Source organism: Pteronotus mesoamericanus, unplaced genomic scaffold (assembly GCF_021234165.1).
Source record: "Pteronotus mesoamericanus isolate MK-2021 breed Mesoamerican mustached bat unplaced genomic scaffold, CSHL_Meso_final contig_26, whole genome shotgun sequence".
NCBI classification, from domain to species: Eukaryota; Metazoa; Chordata; class Mammalia; order Chiroptera; family Mormoopidae; genus Pteronotus; species Pteronotus mesoamericanus.
In genome coordinates this window covers 1,575,099-1,600,436 of record NW_026555109.1, presented here as the reverse complement: position 1 = coordinate 1,600,436, position 25,338 = coordinate 1,575,099, and the positions used below count along the sequence as shown (strand labels likewise).

The 25,338-nt window shown below is 37.2% G+C and overlaps 2 protein-coding genes across 2 annotated transcripts in view; one reads left to right on the top strand and one right to left on the bottom strand.

Annotated features, from left to right (window-relative positions):
- Positions 1-25,338, bottom strand: part of UBAC2 (UBA domain containing 2) — a 203,820-nt gene that overhangs the window by 138,045 nt on the left and 40,437 nt on the right. The window lies entirely within an intron of this gene.
- On the top strand, positions 20,139-23,992 carry GPR18 (G protein-coupled receptor 18). The gene is made up of 2 exons (XM_054574331.1): positions 20,139-20,346; positions 22,953-23,992. The coding sequence occupies exons 1-2, from the start codon at positions 20,336-20,338 to the stop codon at positions 23,980-23,982; spliced, it is 1,041 nt and encodes a 346-aa protein (XP_054430306.1). The 5' UTR covers positions 20,139-20,335; the 3' UTR covers positions 23,983-23,992.

Below are 25,338 nucleotides of genomic sequence, written 5' to 3'. Positions count from 1 at the left end.
AAGAATGTACAGGAACAGAGAGAGAGAGAGAGAGAGAGAGAGAGAGTGTGTGTGTGTGTGTGTGTGTGTGTAAAATGGATTATTATTCAGGCATAAAAAAGAATGAAACCTTACAATTTGTGACAGCATGAATGTACCTGGAGGGTGTTATGATTAATGAAATAAGTCAGTCAGAAAAAGTCAAGCACCATAATATTTCACTTATATGTGGAATCTAAAGAAGAAAGTAAACAAATAAACAAAATTGAAAGAGACACAGACACAGAAAGCAGACTGGTGGTTGCTAGAGGGAAGGGGGTTTGGGTGATTGAGTGAAAGAGATGAATGGATTAAGAAGCAGAATTGGTAGTTAGAAAATAGTCCCAGGAATGTGAAGTACAGCATAGGGTATATATTCAATAATATGGTAATAATTCTGTATGGTGCCAGGTGGGTACTGGAAATATGGGTGGGGCACTTTGTAAAGTATATGATTGTTTAACCACTATGCTGTATACCTGAAACTAATAAAAATAATATTGAATGTAAACTGTAGTTGAAAAATAAAACAAAATTCTTTTAAAAATTAAAAAATATACATTAAAATAAGTTTTTAAAAATTCTGTTCCTCTTTAAGTATTTATTAAGTATTTTCTGGAGATACATACAGCAAAGATTTTATAATATTCTTTGCTCATAAGAAAGCAAAATCAATCATTTATATTATGTAGAAAAAATAAAATCCCTTCATTTTACAAATAATTTGCTAGCATAATAACTACATTGCAGTGAATTATGTCCTAGTTATTTTATTTTTATTGATGTATAATTGGCATAAAATATTATATTAGTTTCAGGTGTGCAACATGAGTCAGTATTTGTATATACTGCAAAATGATCACCACAATAAGTCTTGTTAACAACCATCACCAGACATATTTAGAAAAAGACAATTTTTTATGATGAGAACTTTTAAGATCTATTCTCCCAGCATCTTTCAAATATGCAATACAGTATTATTAACCACAGTTACTATGCTGTATATTACATTCCCAGGAGTTATTTTTATTTTTATAACTGGACGTTTGTATCTTTTGACCCCTTCACCTGTTTTTGTCCACCTTTCCACCTCTGATTGCCACCAGTCTGTTCTCTGCATCTGCCAGCCTGATTTTGTAGTTGTTTTTTAAGATTTCATATACAAGTGAGATCACAAAGCATTTGTCTTTCTCTGTATAATTTACTTAGCATAATGCTCTTAAGGTCCATCCATCTGTGTTGTTGTAAATGGCAAGACTTCCTTCCTTTTCATGGGTAAAATAACATTCCATTGAATATGAATATGATACGATGTATATCATATTCTATAGAATATGGGTATTATATATATATCACATTTGTCCATTCATTCATCAATGGACACATTATTATTTTATAGAACAGGAAAGTAAGTTCTGCTGTACTAGAACTGAGCTACACAGAACTTCCTGAGAAAATCTGCTGGACTCATTAATTTCTCTAGTTCTCTAAGTCTGAAAGTGAATGCCAGAGTAAAAAAGAACCAGAGATGCCCAGGGCTTTTATCAGGACTTCATTCCTGCTACTACCCAATGTGTGGACTTCCTAGACAACATCCCTGCCTGGTGCTTTCCCAGCCAGTCAGCACTTCCCCAGGGAATCATTTTGTCTTGAGACAGTGCGTGTCACAAAGTTATTCAAACCAAACCCAATAGCTTCCTGCAGCACCTCTCTGTAGTCTAATCTACCCCTGGCCATACCCCACCCCCCATTTTTAACTCCTCTTTTATGGAGCAGCTGCTTCAATAGTTCAAGACTGTTCTCCTGTCCCATCTTTTCCTCTCTAGGATAAGCACTGCCTCTCTCAGCTGTTTCTCACATGCAGGTCTGCATCCTTGTTCCTTCATGATGCCAGTGAGGTCCACCAGAGCCATGTTTGTTGCCCTATAATACTACCTATGGCATCCACAAGCACCAGTGTTAATGGGCAGTAACATCAACAGAAGACTAGCTGGGGAGAAGAAGCCTTAAAACCAAGGATTTATGGAAGAAACATCACATGGAGACTGGGAGGAAGTGTGAAGGTGTGAGAGGGCTGGCTGGGTTCCCACAAGCCACTGAAGTTCTGGAAAGATATTTCAGCTGCTAGGGTGGGGATTTCCCCTGAGAAGTGTGGTGTCTAAATCCCAAGCCAGGCACCCCAGCCTGGAGCAACAGAACCAGGAAGGTACCTACCTAACATCCAGCTGTGAAAAGCAGTGGGGTTTTTATCCACCAGGGAGAGATAGCTAAAGACTCAGACAACACCTTAAACAGCCAATTCACAAAATTTCATTTTCAGCCACTAACCCTGGATGAGAGCAACATGAGGAGGAGGGTTGGTGGCTTAGGGGAGATAGCTAAAGGGTCAGCCACCAGAATCCTTATGCTAAGTCCTTCCCCCCTACTGCATATGCCATTCTTCTCAGGCAGAGCACTGTGCTCCATGCAGCATCAGCCTGGAGAAAGCAATAGCCCACGTGCATGAATTCCTCTCATGCCACCCTGTTGAGCTTAAGCCAGGTTGCAGAGTAATACAACTGGAAGCTCTTTCAGTGTTTAAGCTTGAGAGCCTGCAGGTGGAGGCAGATCTCTGGGAGCTTTGAGACTTTAGCTGACTCTCCCTCAGGCCCGGTGCTGGTAAAAGCCAGCCTTGGTGCACAGCCTGGTTCTTTCTGCACACACTCAGACCCAGCTGAGGAAGCCACAAGCTGTGGATCACTGAGAGCTCCAAACAGGTTGTCCAGGGCCAGGCACAGTCAACACCTGACATAGGTCGGCAGCAGAGTTTGCAGATGTACTTGGTACATAGAAACAAACACAAAGAGGCAGGCAACATGGGAAGATAAAGAAACAGGCCACAAATGAAAGAACAAGAGAATTCTCCAGAAGAGGAACTAAGTGAAATGGAGGCAAGCAATTTATCAAATATAGAGTTTGATGTAATGATTATAAGGATGCTCAACAGCATGAAAAAAGACACAGAAACCATAAAAAGTTAACCAGTCTGAAATAAATACAATATCTGAAATAAATAATACACTGGAAGGAATAAACAGTAGGTGAGATGAGCAGAGGATCAAATCTGTGATTTGGAAGACAAGGTAGAAAAAACCACCCACGCAGAGCAGTAAAAAGAAAAAAGAAATAAAATAAGCCCTGGCTGGTGTGGTTCAGTGGACTGAGAGCTGACCTGTGAACCAAAGGGTCGCTGGTTCAATTCCCAGTCAGGGCACATGCCTGGATTGTGAGCCAAGTCCCCAGTAGGGGGCACACGAGAGGCAACCCACACATTATAGTTTTTCTCCCTCTCTTTCTCCTTCCTTTCACCTCTCTAAAAATAAATAAATAAAATCTCTTAACAAAAGAAATAAAATGAACACAGTTTAAGGGAACTTTGTGACAACATGAAGCATAACAACATCCATGTCATAGGGATATCAGAAGGAGAATGCAGTGAGCGAGAGATCGAGAATCTATTTGAACAACACAGTGATGTCTGCATTTACCTCTCTTGTTCAACACAATACTGAAAATCCTAGCCACAACAATCAGACAAGAAGAAGAAATAAAAGACATCCAAATTGGAAAGGAAGATGTAAAACTGTCCTTATCTGCAGATGATATGATACTGTACATAGAGAACCCTAAAGACTCCACAAAAAAAATCTACTAGAACTGATCAATACATTCAGTATAGTAGCAGGATACAAAATTATTATCAGGAATCAGTTGCATTTTTATATGTCAATAATGAACTATCAGAAAGGGAAATTCAGAAAATCCCATTCACAATTGCTTCAAAAAGAACTAAACACCCAGGAAAACACTTCTGGCAAAGCTAGAGGTGTAGGTAGATATACTTTGCTTCCTCGCACAACCAAAAGAAGGACAAAAACTAATTTAAAAACAAGAAACAACCTGAAAATCAAAGTGTGTGGACGTCTGACAACCAAGGAGTTAAAGAAGAAGCATTCATCCAGACTGGGAAGAGGGGCGGACCAGCAGCTGGGACAGAGAGGACATGAAGCAAGGCAGCAGCTGGCAGACTGGGCTGGCAAGGTGGTGGTTGGCAGATCTGGGCAGACCCATATTCACATGCAGATACACTGGGAGAAACAACTAGGGAGTGAGACAGACTGGGCAATCAAGGGTTCCAGCACAGGGAAATAGCCTTAAAACCTCTGGCTGTAAAAACCTGCAGGGGTTGTGGCACTGGGAGAAACTCCCAGATTCACAGGAGCGTTCATTAGATAGACCTACAGAGTCTTAGAATGTACACAAGTCCGCCCATGCAGGAATCAGCAACAGAAAGGCCCAACTTGCTTGTGGGTAATGGGGAAGGGACTGAAAGTGGGACCAGAGCTGAGCAAGCAGCATTGTTCTCTCTCTGACCCCACCCCCACATATAACACCACAACACAGCAATGTGGGTTTCCCTGCCCTGGCCGATACCTAAGGCTCTGCCCCTTACAATGTAACGGGTGTGCTGAAGCAAAGAAATATGGCCCAAATGAAAGAACAAATCAAAACTCCAGAAAAAGTACTCACTGACAAGGAGATAGCCAACCTATCAGATGCAGTGCTCAAACCACTGGTAATCAGGATGCTCACAGAAATGACTGAGTATGATCACAAAATAGAGGAAGAAGTGAAGGCTATACAAAGTGAAATAAATGAATATATACAGGGAACCAACAGTGAAGGAAAGGAAACTGGGACTCAAATCAACAATTTAGAACAGAAGGAAGACACACGTTCAACTGGAACAGAATGAAGAAAAAGAGTTCAAAAAAATGAGGAGAGGCCTAGGAACTTCTGGGACAACTTTAAACGTTCCAACATTTGAATCATAGGAGTGCCAGAAGGAGAAGAAGAGTAAGAAACTGAAAACTTGTTTGAAAAAGTAATGAAAGGAGGACTTCCTCAATATGGCGAAGGAACTAGACATACAACTCCAGGAAACTCAGAGAGTCCCAAAGAAGCTGGACCCAAGGAGGAACACATCAAGACACATCACAATTAAATACCCAAGATCAAAGATAAGGAGAGAAGCTTAAAAGCAGCAAGAGAAAAGGAGAGAGTTACCTACCAAAGAGTTCCCATAAGACTATCAGCTGATTTCTCAAAAGAAACCCTACAGGCAAGAAGGGGATGGGAAGAAGTATTCAAAGTCATGAAAGGCAAGGACCTATGTCCAAGATTACTCTATCCAAGAATACTTCTATTCTTTGAAATAAGTATAAAAAGTAATAAAAGGCAAGGACCTCCATCCAAGAGTACTCTATCAAGCAAAGATTTTGATCCAGCAAAGCTATCATTTAGAATGGAAGGGCAGATTAAATCTTCCCAGATAAGGTAAAGTTAAAGAAGTTCAGCATCACCAAGCCCTTATTAAATGAAATGTTAAAGGGACTTATCTAAGAAAAAGATGAAGATCAAAACTATGAACGGTAAAATGACAACAAATTCACAACTATCAACAACTGAACCGAAAAAACAAAAATAAACTAAGCAAACTACTAGAACAGGAATAGAATTACAGAAATGGAGATCACATGGAGGGTTATCAGCAGGGAGGGGGAGGGGAGTAATGGGGGAAAATGTACTCGGAATAAGAAGCATAATTGGTAGGCACAAAACAGACAGGGAGAGGTTAAGAATAGTATAGGAGATGGAGAAGCCAAAGAACTTATATGTACAACCCATGGACATGAACAAAGGGGGAGGTGATGCTGGAGGGAGGAAGGGTGCAGGGTGAAGGAGAAAAAGGGAGAAAAAAGTAGGGCAACTGCAATAGCATAATCAATTAAATACACTTTAAAAAAAAGAATTAAATACATAGGAATAATTTTAACCAAGAATAAAAGACTTGTATGTGGATAATTTTAAGACACTGAAGAAAAAAACTGAACAAGACACAAATAAATGGAAGCATATACCATGCTTACAGATAAAAAAAAAAATTAACATCATTAAATTGTCCACACTGCACAAAGCAATCTACAGATTCAACACAATTCCTCTCAAGATACTAATGACATATTTTATACAATTAGAATTAATATTCCAAAATTTTAATGGAAACACAAAAGGCCCCAAATAACAACAGCAATTTTAAGAAAGAAAACCAAAGTTGGAGGAATCACGCTACCTAGTGTCAACCTATACTATCAGGCCACAGTAATCAAAACAGCATGGTACTAGGGTGAGAGCAGACACATATCAATGGAATAGAATAGCAATCCCAGAAATACACAACTTTATAGTCAATTAATATTTGACAGAGTAAGCAAATACATATAATGGGCTAAAGTAGTTTATTCAATAAATGGTTAGGAATACTGGACAGATACTTGCAGAAAAATTAAAGTAGACCACCTTCTTATGCAACACACGAGTAAATTCAAAATGGATTAAAGACTTAAGTGTTAGACCGAAACCATAAAAATCCTAGAACAAAACATAGGCAGTAAACTCAACACCAAAAAAAAAAACAAAACAAAAACAAAAAACAATCCAATAAAAAAATGGGCAAAGGACCTGAATAGACACTTCTCCAAAGAGAACATACAGATGGCCAAAAGACATATGAAAAGGTGCTCAATCATCACTAATCATCAGAGAAATGAAAATTAAAGCCACAAATTAAAATATCACCTCACACTTATCAGAATGGCTATCATGAAATACATCAATAAACAACAAGTGCAAGTGAGGATGTGGAGAAAGGGGAATCCTTTTGCACTGTTGGTGGGAATGCAGATTGGTGTTACCACTGTGGAAAGCAGTTTGGAGATACGTCAAAAAATTGAAAATAGATCTGTCTTTTGACTTAGCAATTCCACTTCTGGGTATATATCCAAAGTGACCCAAAACACTAATTCAAAAGAATATAAGCACCTTTATGTTCATTGCAGCACTATTTACAATCGTTAAAATATGGAAGCCGAGCAAGTGTCCATCAATAGATGAGTGGATAAAACAACTATGGGACATTTACACAATGGAATACCACTCAACCATAAAAAACAAATTTTTACCCTTTGCAAGAGCATGGATGGACCTGGAAAACATTATGCTAAGCGAAATAAGCCAGTCAGAAAAAGACAAATACCACATGATTTCACTCACATGTGGAATCTAATGAACAAACTGAACTAACAAGCAAAATAGAGATAAACTCATGGAAAGAGCGCAGGCAAACAGCTCTGGAAGGGTGGTGTGGGAGTGAAGGGATTGAGCAAAAAGATAAAGAACTCATGACATGGACAACTATGTGGTGATTGCAGGGGGAAGGGGGATGGTTGGAGGTGGAAGAGGGTATAAGTGGGATAAACATCAATGGAAAAATACAATAAACTATTAAAGAAATAAAAATAAATAAAAATGTAAAGCTTTCAATTCACCTTATCATGAAAATATGATAAATGTATGAACTTAAAACCCTGCCAAAAAACTTCTCTACAGCTATCAGAGTCTGACATAATCAAGAGTCAAAAAGCAACCTATGGAATAGGAAAAAATATCTGCAAATCATAATCTTAAAAGAATTATTTCCCAGAAAATTGGAATCAAGATGGTGGAAGGGTGAGTGGAAGTCACACTGACCTCCTCCCAGGACCAATCTGGAATTACAACTAAACTGTGGAGAAACCACCTAGAACAAACAACTGAACAACAGTGAGAGAGGAGCTTTATTACCTCGGATAGACAGATGAATCAGCTTTAGCACAACCTAACTGGTAAGGAGTGTGGTAGAAACTCAAGAAGCCAGACAGGGTGCCCATGGGCGGCAGCACCACAAGGATACTGAAACGGCCAGTTGGATCCCCCTGAGGAGAGCAGGGATCTCCAGCCTACAGCACCAGAGCCCAAAAAGTACACAGATAACAGCCAGCCGTGAAAAGCAGCAGGGTTGCTCTCTGCCAGAGACAGGCAGCTAGAGACGCAAAGAGCTGTTTAAACGGTCAACGCATAAATTTTTATTTGGGGCCACTTACCCTGGTCTCTGGCAAAGGCGGGGGCAGAGTAGGCTCGAGACGCCCGAGGAGAGACTGGGGAAGGAGGCTTTGGGGAGAGAACTGACAGAGTAGCCGGCAGGATCCAGGTGCTGACTCATCCCCCATATAGCAGCGCCGTCTGGTTCAGGCAGACCACTCCCCTGAGCAGAAGCAGCAGCATGAGAGGACCCAATAACCCCACCCTTAGGAGGGACTCCACCCCACCCTGCACTGTCAAAGCTGGCCTGCTGAGTGCAGAGTGAATAGACTAACAGCTGAAGGAGATGGCCACAGACCGTGGATTCCTGGAAGCCTCGAACAGACTGCCTAAGGTCACACACAGTCAACATCTGACATAATCAGAGGCAGCTCCAGAAAGAAAAAAACAGCGGTCTTCTACCATAGAAGCTCACACCACAAAGTCAGGAAATCAAGACTGATCCACTTAAGAAGCAGAAGCAAAAAAGAGTTTCACAAATAATGGGAAGACAAAGAAACACCTCCCAGTTGAAGGGAAAGAGGAATCGCCACAAAGAGAATTAAATGAAATACAGGAAAGTAAACTGTCAGATATTGAGTTAAAAAAAAACAAAAACGGTTCTAAGGAAGCTGAATGAGCTCAGTGAGCTCAAAGAGAATCACAAAAAACTACATGGAAACTATGAGAAACTTACTGCTAACTCTATCAGCATGAAAAAGGACATAGAAACTATCAATAAGAGACGAGAAAATGAAGAATACAATTTCTGAATTGAACACAGGGAAGGAATCCAAAGCAGGCTAGATGAAGCAGAGAACTGAATCAGTGAGCTGGAGGATAAGGTAGAAAAAAGCTCCCAGAAAGAGTAAGAACATGAAAAGAGACTCCAAAAGAATGAAGAGGCATTGAGGGAAATGCAGGACAACCTGAAACATAATAATATCCGTATAATAGGGATATCAAAAGGAGAAGAGGAGGAGGAAGGGAACCTGTTTGAAAAAGTAATGATGGAAAACTTCCCTAACTGGAGGAGAAAAAAAGTCACAGAAGTCCAGGAAGCACAGAGGATCCCATTCAAGAGGAACCCAATGAGGCTCACTCTAAGACAGAACCCAATGTGGCCCACTCCAAGACACATCATCATCAAATTGGCAAATATCAAAGACAAACAGAATCCTAATGGCAGCAACGGAGAAAGAGTAGTAACATATAAGGGCTCCCCGGTATGGCTAGCAGCTGAGTTCTCAACAGAAACACTACAAGCCAGAAGGGAATGGCAAGAAATATTCCAAGTCATGAAAAGCAAAGGCATGCAACCAAGACTGTTCTACCCAGCAAGGCTCGCAATTAAAATGGAAGGCAAAATAAGGAGTTTCCCAGACAAAAGAAGGCTAAAAGAATACACCTCTACCAACCAGCATTGCAAAATATGCTAAAGCGACTGCTTTAAAGATGAAGAAAAAGAGTCTATGCCTACCAGTTCCTTTTACAGTCACCAATACTTGATATTACCAAGTTTTAGTACTTATTAATCTGATCATGACAATGTTAATTGTTCCTTTATTATTTGTTGAAACTACACCTGTTTTTGTCTACTATTTCTTGTCTATATTTCTTGTCTACTATTATTTTTTTAAAAAGCTTTAAATGGCTTTTTGGTATTCTTTATCCATTTTTTGATTAAAGATTTGTAGAATTTTTTTCTGTAAAAAAACAACTATTAACTGTTTTTTAGATGTGTTGCAAATACTTTCCTATTCTATTACTTGTCCTTTAACTTTTTTTAATATGCATATTACTATGCAGTCTTAAATGTTTAATATAGTCATATTGTCAACATTTTACTTTATATCTTCTGTGTTTGAATATTTTACTTCAGGGAAAGAAAAATATTAGTTTATATTTCCTCCTAAAACTCCTTAGATTTTATATATTGATTTCTAACTCATCTGAATATTTTTTGTATAATGTGTGATATAGGGCTCTATATTTGTTTTATTTCAAGTAATAGTAGTCCTTGCACCTTATTTGTTGAGTAAGCCTTATTTTTCCCATTGATTTTAAATATCAATTTAATGATATATTACATTGTTCAATATATACATTTGTTTCTAGAATGCTCATTATATTTCACTGATCTACTTCATTATTTCTGTGCTGGTGTCATGTTGTTTTCATTGCAGAGACTTTATCATGGATTTAAATTTTTAAATATTTTATAATGGATTTTGACATTTTAAGAAAATAAATAAAATCAATCTCCATTTAAAAATAAAAGGCAGGAAGGAAGGAAGGAAAGAAACTCCTACCGTTTGCGACAACATGGATGGAACTGGAGAATATTATGCTAAGTTAAATAAGCCAGTCGGTGAAAGACAAATAACCACATGATCTCACCTATAAGTGGAATCTATTCAACAAAATAAACTAACGAACAAAATAAACCACAGGCACGGAGACATGGAGCAAACTGAAAGTGACCAGACAGGATGGGGAAAGAGGACAATGGCGGAAAGAAGGGGAAGGGACTAGACAAAGAACATGTAGGAATGACCCACGGACATGGACTACAGAGTGAAAACTGACTGTGGGAGCAGGGGGTTTGGTGGGATGGGTGGATGGGGAGGGTGGGGCAAAAGGGGAAAAACTGAGACAACTGTAATAGAAAAACATGATTTAAATATTAAAAAAATAAATCTTTAAAAAAGAATTATTTCCCAGAAAATATAAAGGATTGGAACACTTGCGCATTGCTGGTGGGAATTTAGCCACTATGGAAAACCATATGTTTGTGTTTCAATAAATTAAACATAGAATTACCACATAATCCAGCAATTCCACTTCTGGGTATATACCCAAAAGAACTGAAAGCAGGGTCTCAAAGAGATATTTATATATAGATGTTCATAGAAGCATTAGTCACATTAGTCAAAAAGTAGAAATAACCCAAGTGTCTATCAGCCTTAAAAGGAAATTCTGACATGCTATAACAAGGATAAACCTTGAGGATATTATGCTAACTGAAAGAAGCCAATCACAAAGGAAAAATCCTTATGATTCCAATTACATGAGGTATCTACAGTAATCAAATTCACAGAAACAGAAAGCAGAATGTGGTTGCCAGGGGCTGGAAGGAAGAGCAGTGATAAGGAGTTGTTGTTTAATGAGTATGGAGTTTCAGTTTGGTAAGAGGAAAGTTCTGTAGATTGGATGCACAACAATGTGAATGTACTTTTTGAATATACTGCTGAACTGTATACTTAAAAATGGTTAAAAAATGGTAAATTTTATGCTGTGTATTTTATCATACTTTTTAAAAAATGTAAACCATATCAAATTTGTTCCAAGGTCACCTTTAGGTTTGACTCTTAGTAGAATATTAGGTGCAAGTAATGTTTCAAGTAGAATCTTTTCAAGATTTTATCCCAGGAATATATAGTCCTATAGAGGAAAATGTTTTTAAAAAATGGGGTGGGTGGGTGCTGTTTCCAGTGAAGGTAAAAATAGTCTATTGCCAAAATGTTTTAGAGGAATGAGGATATATCTATTACATAATACTAAAAAATATAGAAATATTTATAAAATAATATTAAAAATTTTCTTTCCAATTTAATAGTTTTTTATTTTATTTTATTTCGATCTCAACAAGACTTCAATTTAGTAAAGGTGAAGAGTTCCAAGATGGGCTAATCACCTGGAGGTGGCAGTAAAAGCACAGTGTCATGTTGAAGCTGCCTTGCAATGTCAATCTGTAAGGGAAAACTAGGTAACATACATGAGCAATCTAAAACTTTTTCATGCTCCATTAATTGTGCAGCTCTCATACATTAAATAAATTGTACTAATTTCTCTGACACAAAACAAAAATGTTTATCTGACCCAAACACTTTCACCCTGGGCCTCTACTTGACAGCTGTAACCTGTCTCTTTTTTGTCTTTCTTCTGCTTGATATGTCTTTGCAATCATATCTACCTAGAAACATTAGGCATTCATTTTTTGGGACATGGCATAGCTTCCTTTTTTATAGGAAAAGAAACACACAGACACTAGTCAAATCAAATCCTATTTAATGAGGCCTACTGTGTGTGAAGCACTATACTAGGTGCGCTGAAATACATGAAGACCTATGCTCTGGGTCTTCTTAACAAGACACACAAAATGCAAAAAATAATATGAGAGGTATAATTAAAGGACATATAATGGTATAACTGTAAAAGGAAGATGTTACAGATACCTCTAACTCCCAGTTCTAAAAACCTATGATTACTGATTCTAAATAAAAAATTACATTAATGTTAGAAGAATAAATCCTACACTAGAGGAAGGATTAAGGAGCCCAAGCACACATTCCTCTGTCCAAACTTCCTTCCTGTTTCTGCTAAGATTCTATTTAGACTGTGTTTGTGACTTGCTGCTGCTAAAAGCCAGTATGAACTGAAAGTCATAACCTTCTCATCAAGAATATCCATAAGAAAAGTTTTAGCAAGAAGATCATTGCAAAAATTCAAGTGATTTGTCACAGGTGCAAAATTAATTTTTAAGCATAAGAGGGAGAGTTTGGGTAAACAGCTCTTCTAAGTAACTCCACTCAGTGCAGTTTTATTACGAAGGAAACAAAAAACCTGCCCAACTTTTATCTTCTGCAGGCTGATTATAATGTCTCCAAGATGGGTCTCTGCCACCAAGAATGACAGCTCTCTTGGGAGAGTTGGGGGAGATCAAGTGTCTAAGAGTGGGAAATCTTGAACTCAGCCCATTCTCACAGCTGCACTTCCTGCTTGCTGTATATCAAAGTAGTGGTTAAAGGAAAAAGAGTTAAAAGTAGATAGGCAAATTAGCTGTAACAATCTAACACTACTAGAAATGGATAAAAGTCTTAAAATATGTTAAGATGAATGCACAGATTTAAAGATAAATTAAAAATCAGATAAACACATACACACTAAAGAACAGCACAATAAAAAGACATGAAAGGAGGACAAACACCAGGAATTAACGTGACCCCCTTAGGGCTCTGGATACTCTGAGTTTGGAATAAGCCCCAAATATAACATGTACATTCTAGGCTCCCTGGGATGAAGTTTCATTCACTAAATGATTCCTGAATATGTTTAGGTTTCCATGCAAAAGATGTGAGGGCACAGAGCCCCAGTTCCTATCATCTCTCTCTCATCTCCAGTCCTACAAAAATCCCAAGAGGGACAAGGATGAAATATGCACTGCAATGGGAACAGTTATTTAGATCTGCACAATAACTGAAGGTGGGAAGCCCTTTGAGAAAGCCTCGTTCAACTTTCCATTTTTTTCCAGTTGGGAATAGTGACAATCAAAGAAATGAACTAACTTTTCAAAAAAGATAACTCAGATAATTAATTAGTGGCATAGGCAGAATTCTCATTCTAAGTCTGAAAATTCCCAGGAAAAATTTAAATACTTTACAAAAGAAAAAGGGGGGAACATATCAGGCAGGGGAGAGACAAAGAGAAATAACATATGGTGTGTAAAGCATTTACTTTACACAAGCTATAAGGATTGTGAATGAGAAAGGTCAATAAGCCAGGAAAAGTGGAATAGGGAAACTGAGACAGATAGTTGAACAAACTGGTCGAGCAATTTATAGCCACATATGTAAGGTCATCTAAGTTGTATTTCAACTCCAGGCTCAGAAAAGCAGCAAAACCAGGTGGCCAATGTCAAGGAACAGCTGCAATGACTAGGGGCACCTTGATCAATCAGTGGAGACCACAACCCTGAAAAAGCACACCTGGAGAACAGATGAATATTCTGCTGAAACCTTCCCCTGAGGCCTCCCCTAAGATTCCCACTTTCGAGAGAGATAAAAGCCTCAAGATAGAGGACCTGAAGCTCACTCTCCCTCTGGGGAGCAGCCCATGCCATTCCCTTTCCCCTCTGCTTCCTTCTCTTTTTCCCCTACAAGCACATATCTCCTACACTCTTACGTACCTGACCAGACTTGCAACCAGGGAAGCGATGGGCAGCAGCAGCTCATCCTGGGCTAACCCCCTGAACCTATCTCCAAGGTCCCCTTTTCTCTTCTCAGTTGAGCTAAGGCAGCCCAGCCTGGGCTTTCCTGTTGCTTCTTCTATGCTAGGCCCTTCTTGTTTCACTGTCCCTAGCTTTAATAAACACATCCTCCTAGACTTGTGTTATGAAATCTTTCCTACATGAATTGAGAATGCACACACTACCAACTGGCCCTAGGTACACCCATTCAGGGCCAGGCCACCTTCCAGTAACAAGTTGATTCATAGATAAGAAATGAGACTCAAGGTATTTTTATAAATTACTCATGGAAACAGCTTAGAAGTACTCAAACCCAGTTTTTGCCAAGTCCAAGACAAAGGTTTTTGTTTGTTTTTTTTAAACCTTTTTGAATATGAAATGTAACAAACATACAGAAAAGTGCAGTTTGCTGGACAATCTTCTTTTTCCACCCTCCTCTGTCTCACAGTCTGAGGGTACAGACTGTCCAGAGGTTCAGGGACCCCTTGGCTTCCACTGAGTTCTGCTAATGGGAGCCTCAGTGGAGGTTTAGGCGAGGAGGGGTCTGAGGCCAGGACATTGATATTTATTCCCCAAGTCCCCTTCTGCACGGTTACCTCAGGTTTACTGCCCCTCAACACAAAGTCACTACCGTACTCAAGGCAGCTGACTTTACAAGCGTCCTCCTTCTAAGTTCTAATAACCTCTCCTTTCCTTCTCTTTGGGCTTAATGGTGATGGGTGCAAGAAGTTAACAATCCTGCCAAAGATCCCTTTTTTGTCATTATGTTCCCTTTTGTCATTAGACCCTGATAGATAAGCCCTCCTTGAATTATTCTAATTTAAGTATGCCATCTGTTTTCTATTGAGACCGTTACAAAGACAAAACAAAAATATATAGCTCAATCAATTATCATAGAACGAACTACAGTAATTAGCACTTAGGTGAATAATAGAACTTGCCAGCATCCTGGAAACTCTCCCTGGGTGTTCCCTCCTTACATGCTCCTAAACTACCAAAAGGTTTTATCACCTAAGCATAAATCCTTAAACATTTCGTTTGTTTGGTCTGCTTCTGAAATTCATATAAATGGAATTAATACAATATGAATTCCTTCATGTCTGACTTTTTTCACTTAACGTTATATACATGAGATTTACTCATGTTGCACGTACCTTCTATATGATTTTGATTGGGAAAAGCATTTAATTTTGTGTCTGAACCACAACTAATTTGTCCATTCTTTAGTTGCTGAACATTTGAGTTGTCCCTAATTTGGAGTTATGGAAATAATGCTACTACGTACATTCTAATCTATGTCTCCTGCTACACAGGAATATGCATTTCCTTCTAGGAGTGAAATCTGAGTCAAAAGACATATATCTTCACTTTAGTATTTAATATCCAACTGTTCTGGAAATTTAAACATTCCACTAGCAATGCACAAGAGCTCCCTCATTGATCTATATCCAACACTTCATGCTGTCAGTCTTTATCATTGTAGGCATTTCGGTGGGTAGCAGTATCTTACCATGGTTTTAATTTTTGTTAACCTAATTACTTATGAGCATACTTACATGCTTACCAACCACCTGGATATAGTAATTTTTAAATGCTTAAAAGTCTTTGGTCCACTGAATGGCAGAGATCTTCCTAAGCACTAAAATTAATTTTATAGGCTGACAAAATGCAGCTAAAAACCTTTCCTTGGGAATATCAACTCATTAATGAGAAACAGGGGAAGGAAAGGATGATTTAGTCCCTCAGGAGACTTTTTGCTAAAGATCAAATTACTCCGCTGATGACTCTCTATTAAGTACACCCAACTTCAACGAGTATTACTAAAACAAAGTATAATACCATAATATAGAAAGAACACATAACACAGAATCTGAGAATCATGAGTAAATAGCTCTGGATTACACCATCCATTACTATCGTGTCCTCAACTTACTTTGCTGTTGGCATGAAGATTAAATTCAGTGACACATTTAAAGCATTTAGACCTCTGCCTGATGACTATTCACCTCTAATTAACTCTGATAAATACAGATAAGAGTAATGGCAGTGACAATACCGTAAAAAAAAATCCTAAGTAACTCTTTTTAAACCAACAATCTTCAACTACATAGACATGTAGTTACTTTTTAGTTTACAGATGCCTGTATTCTAAAATCCTCAATCACACTAGTACGCAGGTTTGCATTTAAATAATTCAGTAACACATCTCTTGTTTCTTTATCAATCCTAACTCTCCAGAATACTTTTTTCTTGTAAACTACCTTGTCACAGTACTAGGTATTTCCCTATTCACTCATCGTTCCTCTGTGTGTGTGTGTGTGTGTGTGTGTGTGTGTGTGTGCATATACACACACACACATATATATTCATATATACGGTATATCCTTTTGAGGCAGGATAGTAACACTTTAACTGTGAGACCAGAATCCTAAGGAGGTGACCATGTATATCACAATACCCAGAGAGTTCTACTCAGTCAGCTCTCCTGGAGACTCTGGATCTCTAGTCAGGTTGTGAAATGCCATAGTGCAAACCCTTGGCTGGGGTCCTATAGGATTTCAGTGAGTCCAGGACTGATTTCACTGCCATGTAGAAGGCTTTTCTTAAGATCCTGTAAGTGAGAGAATCTTTAATATCTTTAGGAAACTTTATTTTCATTGCTGATTTAGATAGATTAACTAAAATTATCTATCACTTTGGTTATCTGTGTTCAAATTGTTTGCTGTAAGGTAAATAACAGTCTGATTATCTACACATCTGTAAAAATTTAAAACTGCACAAAATTGCCAGTGGAAAAAATTGGGAAATTGCTAAATTTATAATACAATTTAGGAAGTCAAGTGCACAGGAGGTTCATACTAACTTGGCTGTAAGATTATAGCTATAAATTGTTGAGACTCTTTTTAAGAAAACAGATTTAGACAAAGTATATCTCAATCTTCTTTATCTAGAAACCACTATTCAATACATTTCCCCCCTTAAAAGGAAAAAAAAAACCCAGTCAATTTAGAGACAAGTTTGAAAAAGAGAGGGTCCCAGGGCAAGATTCCATAACATCAGAATGGGAAAATCTTAAGGGCAGAATGATATGAATCTCACCCTGGTTTGAAGCATTCCTCACTTCCCTCCTCGCCTCTTCTTCCTGGGGACTGCCTGTCTACCAACCACTCTGAACTTGTGCTCTGCTGGCTACCCGCCCATGCTGGGAAACAAAAGCAATAACTACAGTGGTCCCCTCATCACAACATTCCAGTGAGGAACTGGGATATGCCCCCGCTTCCACTTGCTGTGAAAGAGAAATATATTAAGAATGGGAAATATAATTTAATCTGTGGTATAGGTAAATATCTAACATAGGAGCATGTTTTATAATGGGGATTTACTGTGTAAACCTATTAACTCCATTCTTTCTAAAAATTATAAAATTACCTTAACTAAACTATATTTTTATATTCACTCAAACTGGGCTCAAGTACTAATATGAAAAGTCCCTTAGGGCTTTTAATATCTAAACCAAAATTCAAAATAGAGTCGAAACATTATTTCATAAAGCGAAGGGAACTCTGTAGCCCCTGGAAATATTTAAGAGAAATATTTGGAAAATATCTTTTGCAAAGTGAAAAATTTCTCTTTCACTCATATTCCAAAATAAATTAGGAAATTAAAACTGCATGAATGGTCTCCAAATGAGTTAAGTTCTCCTATTTGAATAAAAATTCATTAGGTCCAAGTACTAAGGAAGCAAACTAGATACCACAGACGTTTAAATCTTGACCCACTGTTTATTTGCTGCTAAACAGCTTGGAGCAGACCTTTTTCACTGTACTTTTTCAACCAAAAATTATTGCGAAGAGCCAGGAACATAGAGAATGATGTTATGGAGAGAAGGAGAGAAAGGTCCCTGCCCCTGAGCCCCTTGCCTAAGTTTCCACATCTGACTGATGACTGGCAGGTCCCTCACATAAGCTGATCAAAGTATCCCTGATGGTGACACCTGGCTCAGTAGTAATTCTCCATGACTCCCTCAACTCTCCATTTCTTCACCTACTTTTCCAGTCATATGGTCAAGCAATATTTATTAAAATCTGTTATACACACAAATATACAATGCATGCCAACCCTCAAGGACTCCAATTTACTGCAGGATAAAAGACAAGCAAATATGCAATAATAATACAAACACATGCCACTATGAGGGTAAGTACCAACTACTAAGGAACCTTACAAGGGTGAATAACCAACTCAGCTTCTGAGATCAGAGGAAACTTCCTGGAAAAGTTTAAACAAAACTTTTAACAAAAACCGTTTAAACAAACGTTTAAACAAAAACCTTATGGATAAGTAGCAGCTGGCCAAGCCAAGAGATGGCAGTGTAATGGTAAGGAATTGTACTGGTTGGAACAGCATGTGAAAGTCAAAGAGCAAATGCAGAAGGTGGGCAAGGTGTAACAGCTGATCCACCCTCAAGCTGTGCCCATCGGGATTTCCTAACTTGCTCCTTGTTGCCCTTCTCTGAGAGCCTGGGAAGTCAGAAAAAACAATCTTGCTGTGTGTGATAAAGGACTCAAGATTTATGCCATCACTATCTCTTGGTATTAGCAGCAGAGGGGTTACTAATCAATACTTAATTTCAGAAATGTTGTCACAGGATGTATGAAATTAAAGCAATGAAAAGATTAAAGAGGTAGAGGTTCCTATCACCAGCTAAAATATCAAACTCTCCTATACTGCATATGAAATATAACTCCACATATAAAAAAATTCATTAACGGAATTTAGCAATGAATAAATCCTGTCTAGTGAATAAATCAATATAATCACTTCCTAATGAAAAGTTACTACAGCAGCTAGGGCAAAAATGGGAGGAATTCAGCACCTGAAGAAGCTGGGCTTGGTGGTCTGAGTTCTTAGGCCAGCCATGGACTTCCATGGGCCTCGAATCCTCATCTATACAAGAACAGTTGCTTTGGTTATTGCCAATACTTCTAAAACTCATTATTCTGGCAGGCTATCACAATCAAAAGTACTTAATCACCAAAGGCAAGGATTTAAATAACTTTTAAATCAAAGACTAGGGTTTTGCCTGAGAAAAATAAACAAACTATGGACTTTCAAACTGTCTTTGATTCAAAAAACAGTTCATTTCAGTTCATGCATCTTTTAAAACTTGGTAAGTCATGCATAACCAAATATAAAGATAATTAACATTTTAGGAGAACCAAATCAGATGATTTTTTTTTTTTAAGAAAAGAGAAAGTAAAAAATGTACCATAACTAGGCAGGCAATGATTGGGGTTGTTCACTTCCCTTTCTGTTGGTTGGTTTCACTTCCCTTCTTAAGTTAAAACACTCCTAATATGTAAATGATTTCACTAAAGACTGCCAGAGTTCTTTCTTAGCAATTTGCAGAGATGTTTATGCAAAAGGAATTATTTCCAGGCTTTTACATGACAGAAAAGGGATATAAAGCACTGGGAACTTAAAAAATAAAGCAAACTAAAGTGTGTGTGTGTGTATATATATATATATATATATATATATATATATGCAAAGCAGAAGCAAATAACCAAGGATTCCAATTTTAACCATTTAAAAATGCTTTAGTAGTAAAAAGTAGATATTCTATGATTATAGGAACTTTGTAGTAAAGGGTTAACTCTGTTTAGGAGTACCTAAATGCCAGGTATTATGTTAAACTCTTGGGATGTTTTTGGTTTCAAGTCCTCACAATCCTGTCACATGGATATTATCTCTATTCTAACAGTATAGAAACAAAGTAGGAACAAAGGCTCAGAATGGGCAGGTAACTAGAAAAAAAATCACACAGCTAAAAAATAAAGAAGCTATACTATGAGTCCTATTCTAGTCAACATCAAATCTCATACTCTTTCAATAGATAATGCAGACTTGAAGCACCAAAGGAAAAAATTGAAGACATTTTCCCTTTTCTGTCTGATTCTCTTAGATACATGGCATCATTTCAAGCGAAGCTTATGCTGAGCATAACTTCATAAACAAATCATTTGTGAAAGAGAAAAACCACATCCAGTCAGAAGCTGAAAAAGCCTTCAGAGAGTACTTCCTGAAAGAGACAAAGCAGCAGCTAGTACCAACTGCTATACCAAGAATTATATTTGAAACAATTATTTAAAGCAACAGAAGAGCCTAAAAGAAACAAATATACCTTTTCTTAAATATACCATTTCCGAAAAGAGAAGAAACTCAACAGATACCTCTTTTACAGAACTGGATATATGGAAAAATGTTCCTCTCTAATACAACAGGCTTTTGATGGACAGGAGGTAAGTCGCATTTAATTAACTTCATTATAGATTATCAGAAGTAATGTACTTACTAAATTTCAAAATCATTGTTTTATTTTAATAATACATTACTGAAACCATGTTGGTGAAGAACATTCAAATGAGTTATGCTGTCACCCTTCTGCATTATGAATATGATTTTTTCATTTATTTTCAGTATTGTTTTACATTAATGGTAAATGTAATTTTTTGAACTCAGGAAAATGCTGATATGATAAGTTATATGCATATTTAAGAGTCATTACTTAGTTTCAATTACATTATTTCACAAAATGTACTTAAGGCTTTTAAGGAAATAAAAACTATAGGTAATCGTGGAATCAAAAGCTTTTAAAACCTGACTTGAAAGCCAATTACTTTTCAATATTTATCCGAAAATGTATCTCTCTGTGCAGAACACAACATATACTGACAATGTCTTTAGAAAACATGCATCGTGCATTTTTTTTCAAACTTAAGCAAATGAACACAAGTGTTGGTGACATACAAGCAGTTTGAGCCCAGTGAGGTAGGAAAAGGATTTACTCAGAAATGGTTTTTAAGGACAGAATTTATGTGACATAATTTTGGGGTGAGGATGGGTGAAAGGAGTCCTATTGCAATTTTAAAAGAAAAACAAGGATACAAATTTTCACTGACATTACGACTGCTACGATTTAAAAATTCACTGAAAGTTAAAAATAAAGAGTCAAACCTCTAACATGATTCTCCTTCATACAATACTGAAGACTTACTTTTTCTTTGTAGGACTTTTCTCATTTGATAGAAATATTCCAGTCACATCAATATTTGGAAATTTTAATTAATACAGAATTTCAAATATGTAGAAATCTATTCCAACCTCATATTTAATCTAAATATTTGGCAAACTAGCTGTAATCAGGAAGGAAGGAAGGAAGTTGGAAAGGAGAGAACAAAGGGAAAAACAAACTCCTATCTTGTGTTTGTCCACAGCAATTGCTCAAATTATTTTTAACTTATCAACAACCGATGATGCCACTGACCAGACTGTTAACTGTTAACCACCCCTACATGGCTGAATTAGACAGAGCCCACTCTGCAAAGTGACATTTTTGAAGGAAACTCTTCTTACACCTCCATATTTCACGGGGACGCCACAAGGTTCCATCTCTTTGTAGTAACTCTATTTTTAAAATAACTGGGGTTAGCACTGCATCATGAGTAATGGAAGTTTCACACTGAGGGAGATCAATGATATATACGACCACTAAACTCCTTTACATTAGAAATGAACTTTTTTTGATAGTGGGAATTAATGTTTGCATACACATAAAATTATTGAGTAACATCATATTAACTACTTGTGTTTGATACTCCTTTTTAAAATTTAATTTGAGAAATAATACTTAAGCTTCTGTATCTAGGTAAAGTGAGGGCATGAAAATTACTATACTAACAATTATATTTTCAAGGCATTACTTTCTGTGCACCATTGCAGCAGTGAAATCTGCTTCTTAAACACTGGTAAATACCACCTGGGAGACTCAGCATTAGACACTCTCAGCTGTGCATTAGTATCCAGTTCATCTATTGTTCTAAGAGTGCTGTTCCTTGTTTTTTTAAATTGTTGTTCAAATATAGTTGTCTCCATTTTTCCCCCATTACCCGCCCCCTCCTACTCTCAATCCTACCCCCTTTGGCTTTGTCCATGTGTCCTTTATACATGTTCCTTGAAGACCCTTCCCCTATGTTCCCCCATTATCCCACTTCCCCAACCCCTCTGGTTACTGTCTTAACCTGCAGACCATGGCACAAGGCACTGATGTTTTTAGACCTATGATAATTTAGAGAATAGAACACTATGAAAAAGTGTTTACTACTTAAAAAAAAAGTTTAATGGCCAACTAAGCAAGTCTTCACGGACAAACTAGAGAGTAGTTTCTAATGGTCACCTCACCAAAGGTTCCTTCACTCATCTATCATTCAGTAAATATTTACTTTATGAATACCTACAATTTACTTAATAGGCAATGGCGATATACCAGGGAAAAGTGAAAGTTCCTGATCTCAAATGAGAATTACTGTGACTATTCAGTAATTAGCCAGTTATATGGTTCTTTTATTAGTTTTCTAATACATAAAGTATACATTAAAATTGTATTTGATGAGTAAAAATTCATTATTTGATATTACTAATCTCAATTACAAAATATTTAAACAGAATGAAGATGATAAAAAGTGGCAAACTATATTGCAAGATTCAAAATTCAGAATGGCCTTTCCCTAATTAGTCCTAATCAAAGAATGCTTATTGTAGGAATAATAGCTACCCAATTTCATACTATAGGAAAAAAATCATAAAAGTCATTCTTTGGGGGAGAAAAGAGGTGAGCAGGGAGAAAGAAAATGAATAAATTTGCCAATGCATTATGACACACTTTAATAGATTAGCACAGATTAGTAATGCTACCTAGGAAACTTATTAATAAATCCTAAGACACATATATTGACTTTACAATATAAAATACTTTCAAAATTAAAATCCACTGCATGCCAACTATGAGAATGCTAAACATTTATTTTTCAGCAAAGTTTTATTTCTCCTAATCTTAACTATTTTACAGTTCCCAAGTGTCATGCCCACCAACAAACTATAAGATGACCACATCTTACAATCAAGCTCAACCTCGTTCTTCTAACAGCTCATATCCGGACGAATACAAAATTGCAGCCCTTGTCTTCTATAGCTGTGTCTTCATAATTGGATTATTTGTTAATGTCACTGCCTTATGGGTTTTCAGTTGTACCACCAAGAAGAGAACCACTGTAACCATCTATATGATGAACGTGGCACTACTTGACCTAATATTTATAATGAGCTTACCCTTTAAAATGTTTTATTATGTAAAAGGTGAATGGCCATTTGGAGAGTACTTCTGCCAGATTCTTGGGGCACTCACAATGTTTTATCCAAGTATTGCTCTATGGCTTCTTGCTTTCATTAGTGCTGACAGATACATGGCCATTGTGCAGCCAAAATATGCCAAAGAACTTAAAAAAACATGCAAAGCCGTGCTAGCATGTGTGGGAGTCTGGATAATGACCCTGACAACCACCATCCCACTCCTACTGCTTTATGAAGACCCGGATAAAGCCTCCACCCCTGCCACCTGCCTGAAGATTTCTGACATCATCCACTTAAAAGCTATTAACATACTGAACTTCACTCGACTGACTTTTTTTTTCTTAATTCCTCTGTTCATCATGATTGGGTGCTACCTGGTCATTATTCATAGTCTCCTTCATGGTAGGACATCTAAACTGAAACCAAAAGTCAAGGAGAAGTCTATAAGGATCATCATCACACTCATGGTGCAGGTGCTCATCTGCTTTGTGCCTTTCCACATTTGTTTTGCTGTCCTGATGTTGGATGGGGATGAGAACAGTTACAATCCCTGGGGAGCCTTTACCACCTTCCTCATGAACCTCAGTACCTGTCTGGATGTGATTCTATACTACATTGTTTCAAAACAATTTCAGGCTCGAGTCATTAGTGTCATGCTATACCGCAATTACCTTCGAAGTGTGCGCAGAAAAAGCTTCCGATCGGGTAGTTTACGGTCACTAAGCAACATAAATAGTGAAATGTTATGAAAAAATTTTTGTCTTCAATCTCCTTAAATTTACTTTACCAATTACCCTAGAGTCAGTGGGTATGTTGTATATTATCAAGTCCCTTTTCTTCTGAAAAAAAAACAACAAAACTTTAAAAACTCTTTTGTGGGATTTTATTGTGGCAACATAATTAAATATTCTGAAGTATTCTAATAAATTCATTATTTTTACTTTTAAAACTCATATAGAAAATTTTTATGAGCTATTAGGAGAAAACATGCAATTTGTGTTTCATATTCAAGTCTTACCTAAATATACAGTTGACTTAGTTTTTTGGATTTAATTCTATGTGCAAGTAAATCATGATGTCAATCAAGTTAGTGGCAAAAAAATCAAGCTACTGTTCAAAATAATTTGATGAAAGTATTTTCCATCTAGATGCAGTTCCCTTTGGTTTACTGTATACTCAGGATTGGTGGTCAACCCAACATTTTGTATTCTAAACCAAACTTCCAGGATCCTTACAAAAACAACTATGTTCAGCTCATCACTGTTATTTACTGCAGAGCAAAATCAGTGGGAGTAAGCACTTGGGGGAGCCAGTAGAGACCATGGCCATCAGCCATTCCCTAGTCTGAATTCATTTTCTTTTGGAAACAAGCTATAGTCACTCAATAAACACTTACTGAGAGCCTACAAGCACCAGACCCTACTTAAGACCAAAGGGGGAAACCTAATCCAAGATCCTATTTCTGCCCCCAAATCCAAGTTCCTTCCTGTGACATGATGTTTCTGCTATATGGTGAAATATCTTTATCTAATATAAAAATTGTGCTCTTCTTATGTAATTAAACATCACATTACAAAAGCAATTTTTTTTCAGGTCATATGTCACAGTACTAGTCAGGGATCTTGCCATTTAATTTCCCCTAACCAAGTAACTTCATTTAAAAAAGAAAAAGAAGTGAACTATAACCTATAAAGCCTGTATTCTAAATATTACAAAAGTACACAAATGAGTAAACTATAACTTCTTCTCTGCTAAATCACTTTTATTATTCTTAACATGATCACCTCCCAATGGGACTCAGAATCAAATCAATGCATTGGCTATAAATTGATTTCTATAATTAAGATGGGTAAATTCAGAATCTTTAAAAAAATAAACAGAAAGGAGCCTAATCATAAAACAGCATTTTAGTACTAGAAGATCCCTTAGATGATGTGCTGTTTTAAATATAAAGAAACTAAGGTCCAAAGAGGTTATGTCACTTGCTCAGCTAAAGAACCAGGATTAAAAATGAAATTCAGACGAGATCGGGCGTGTTCAAAGTGGTGGGGGGAAGGCAGAGACAAATGTATTTGAAAAAATAAATAAATAAATGTAAAAAAAAT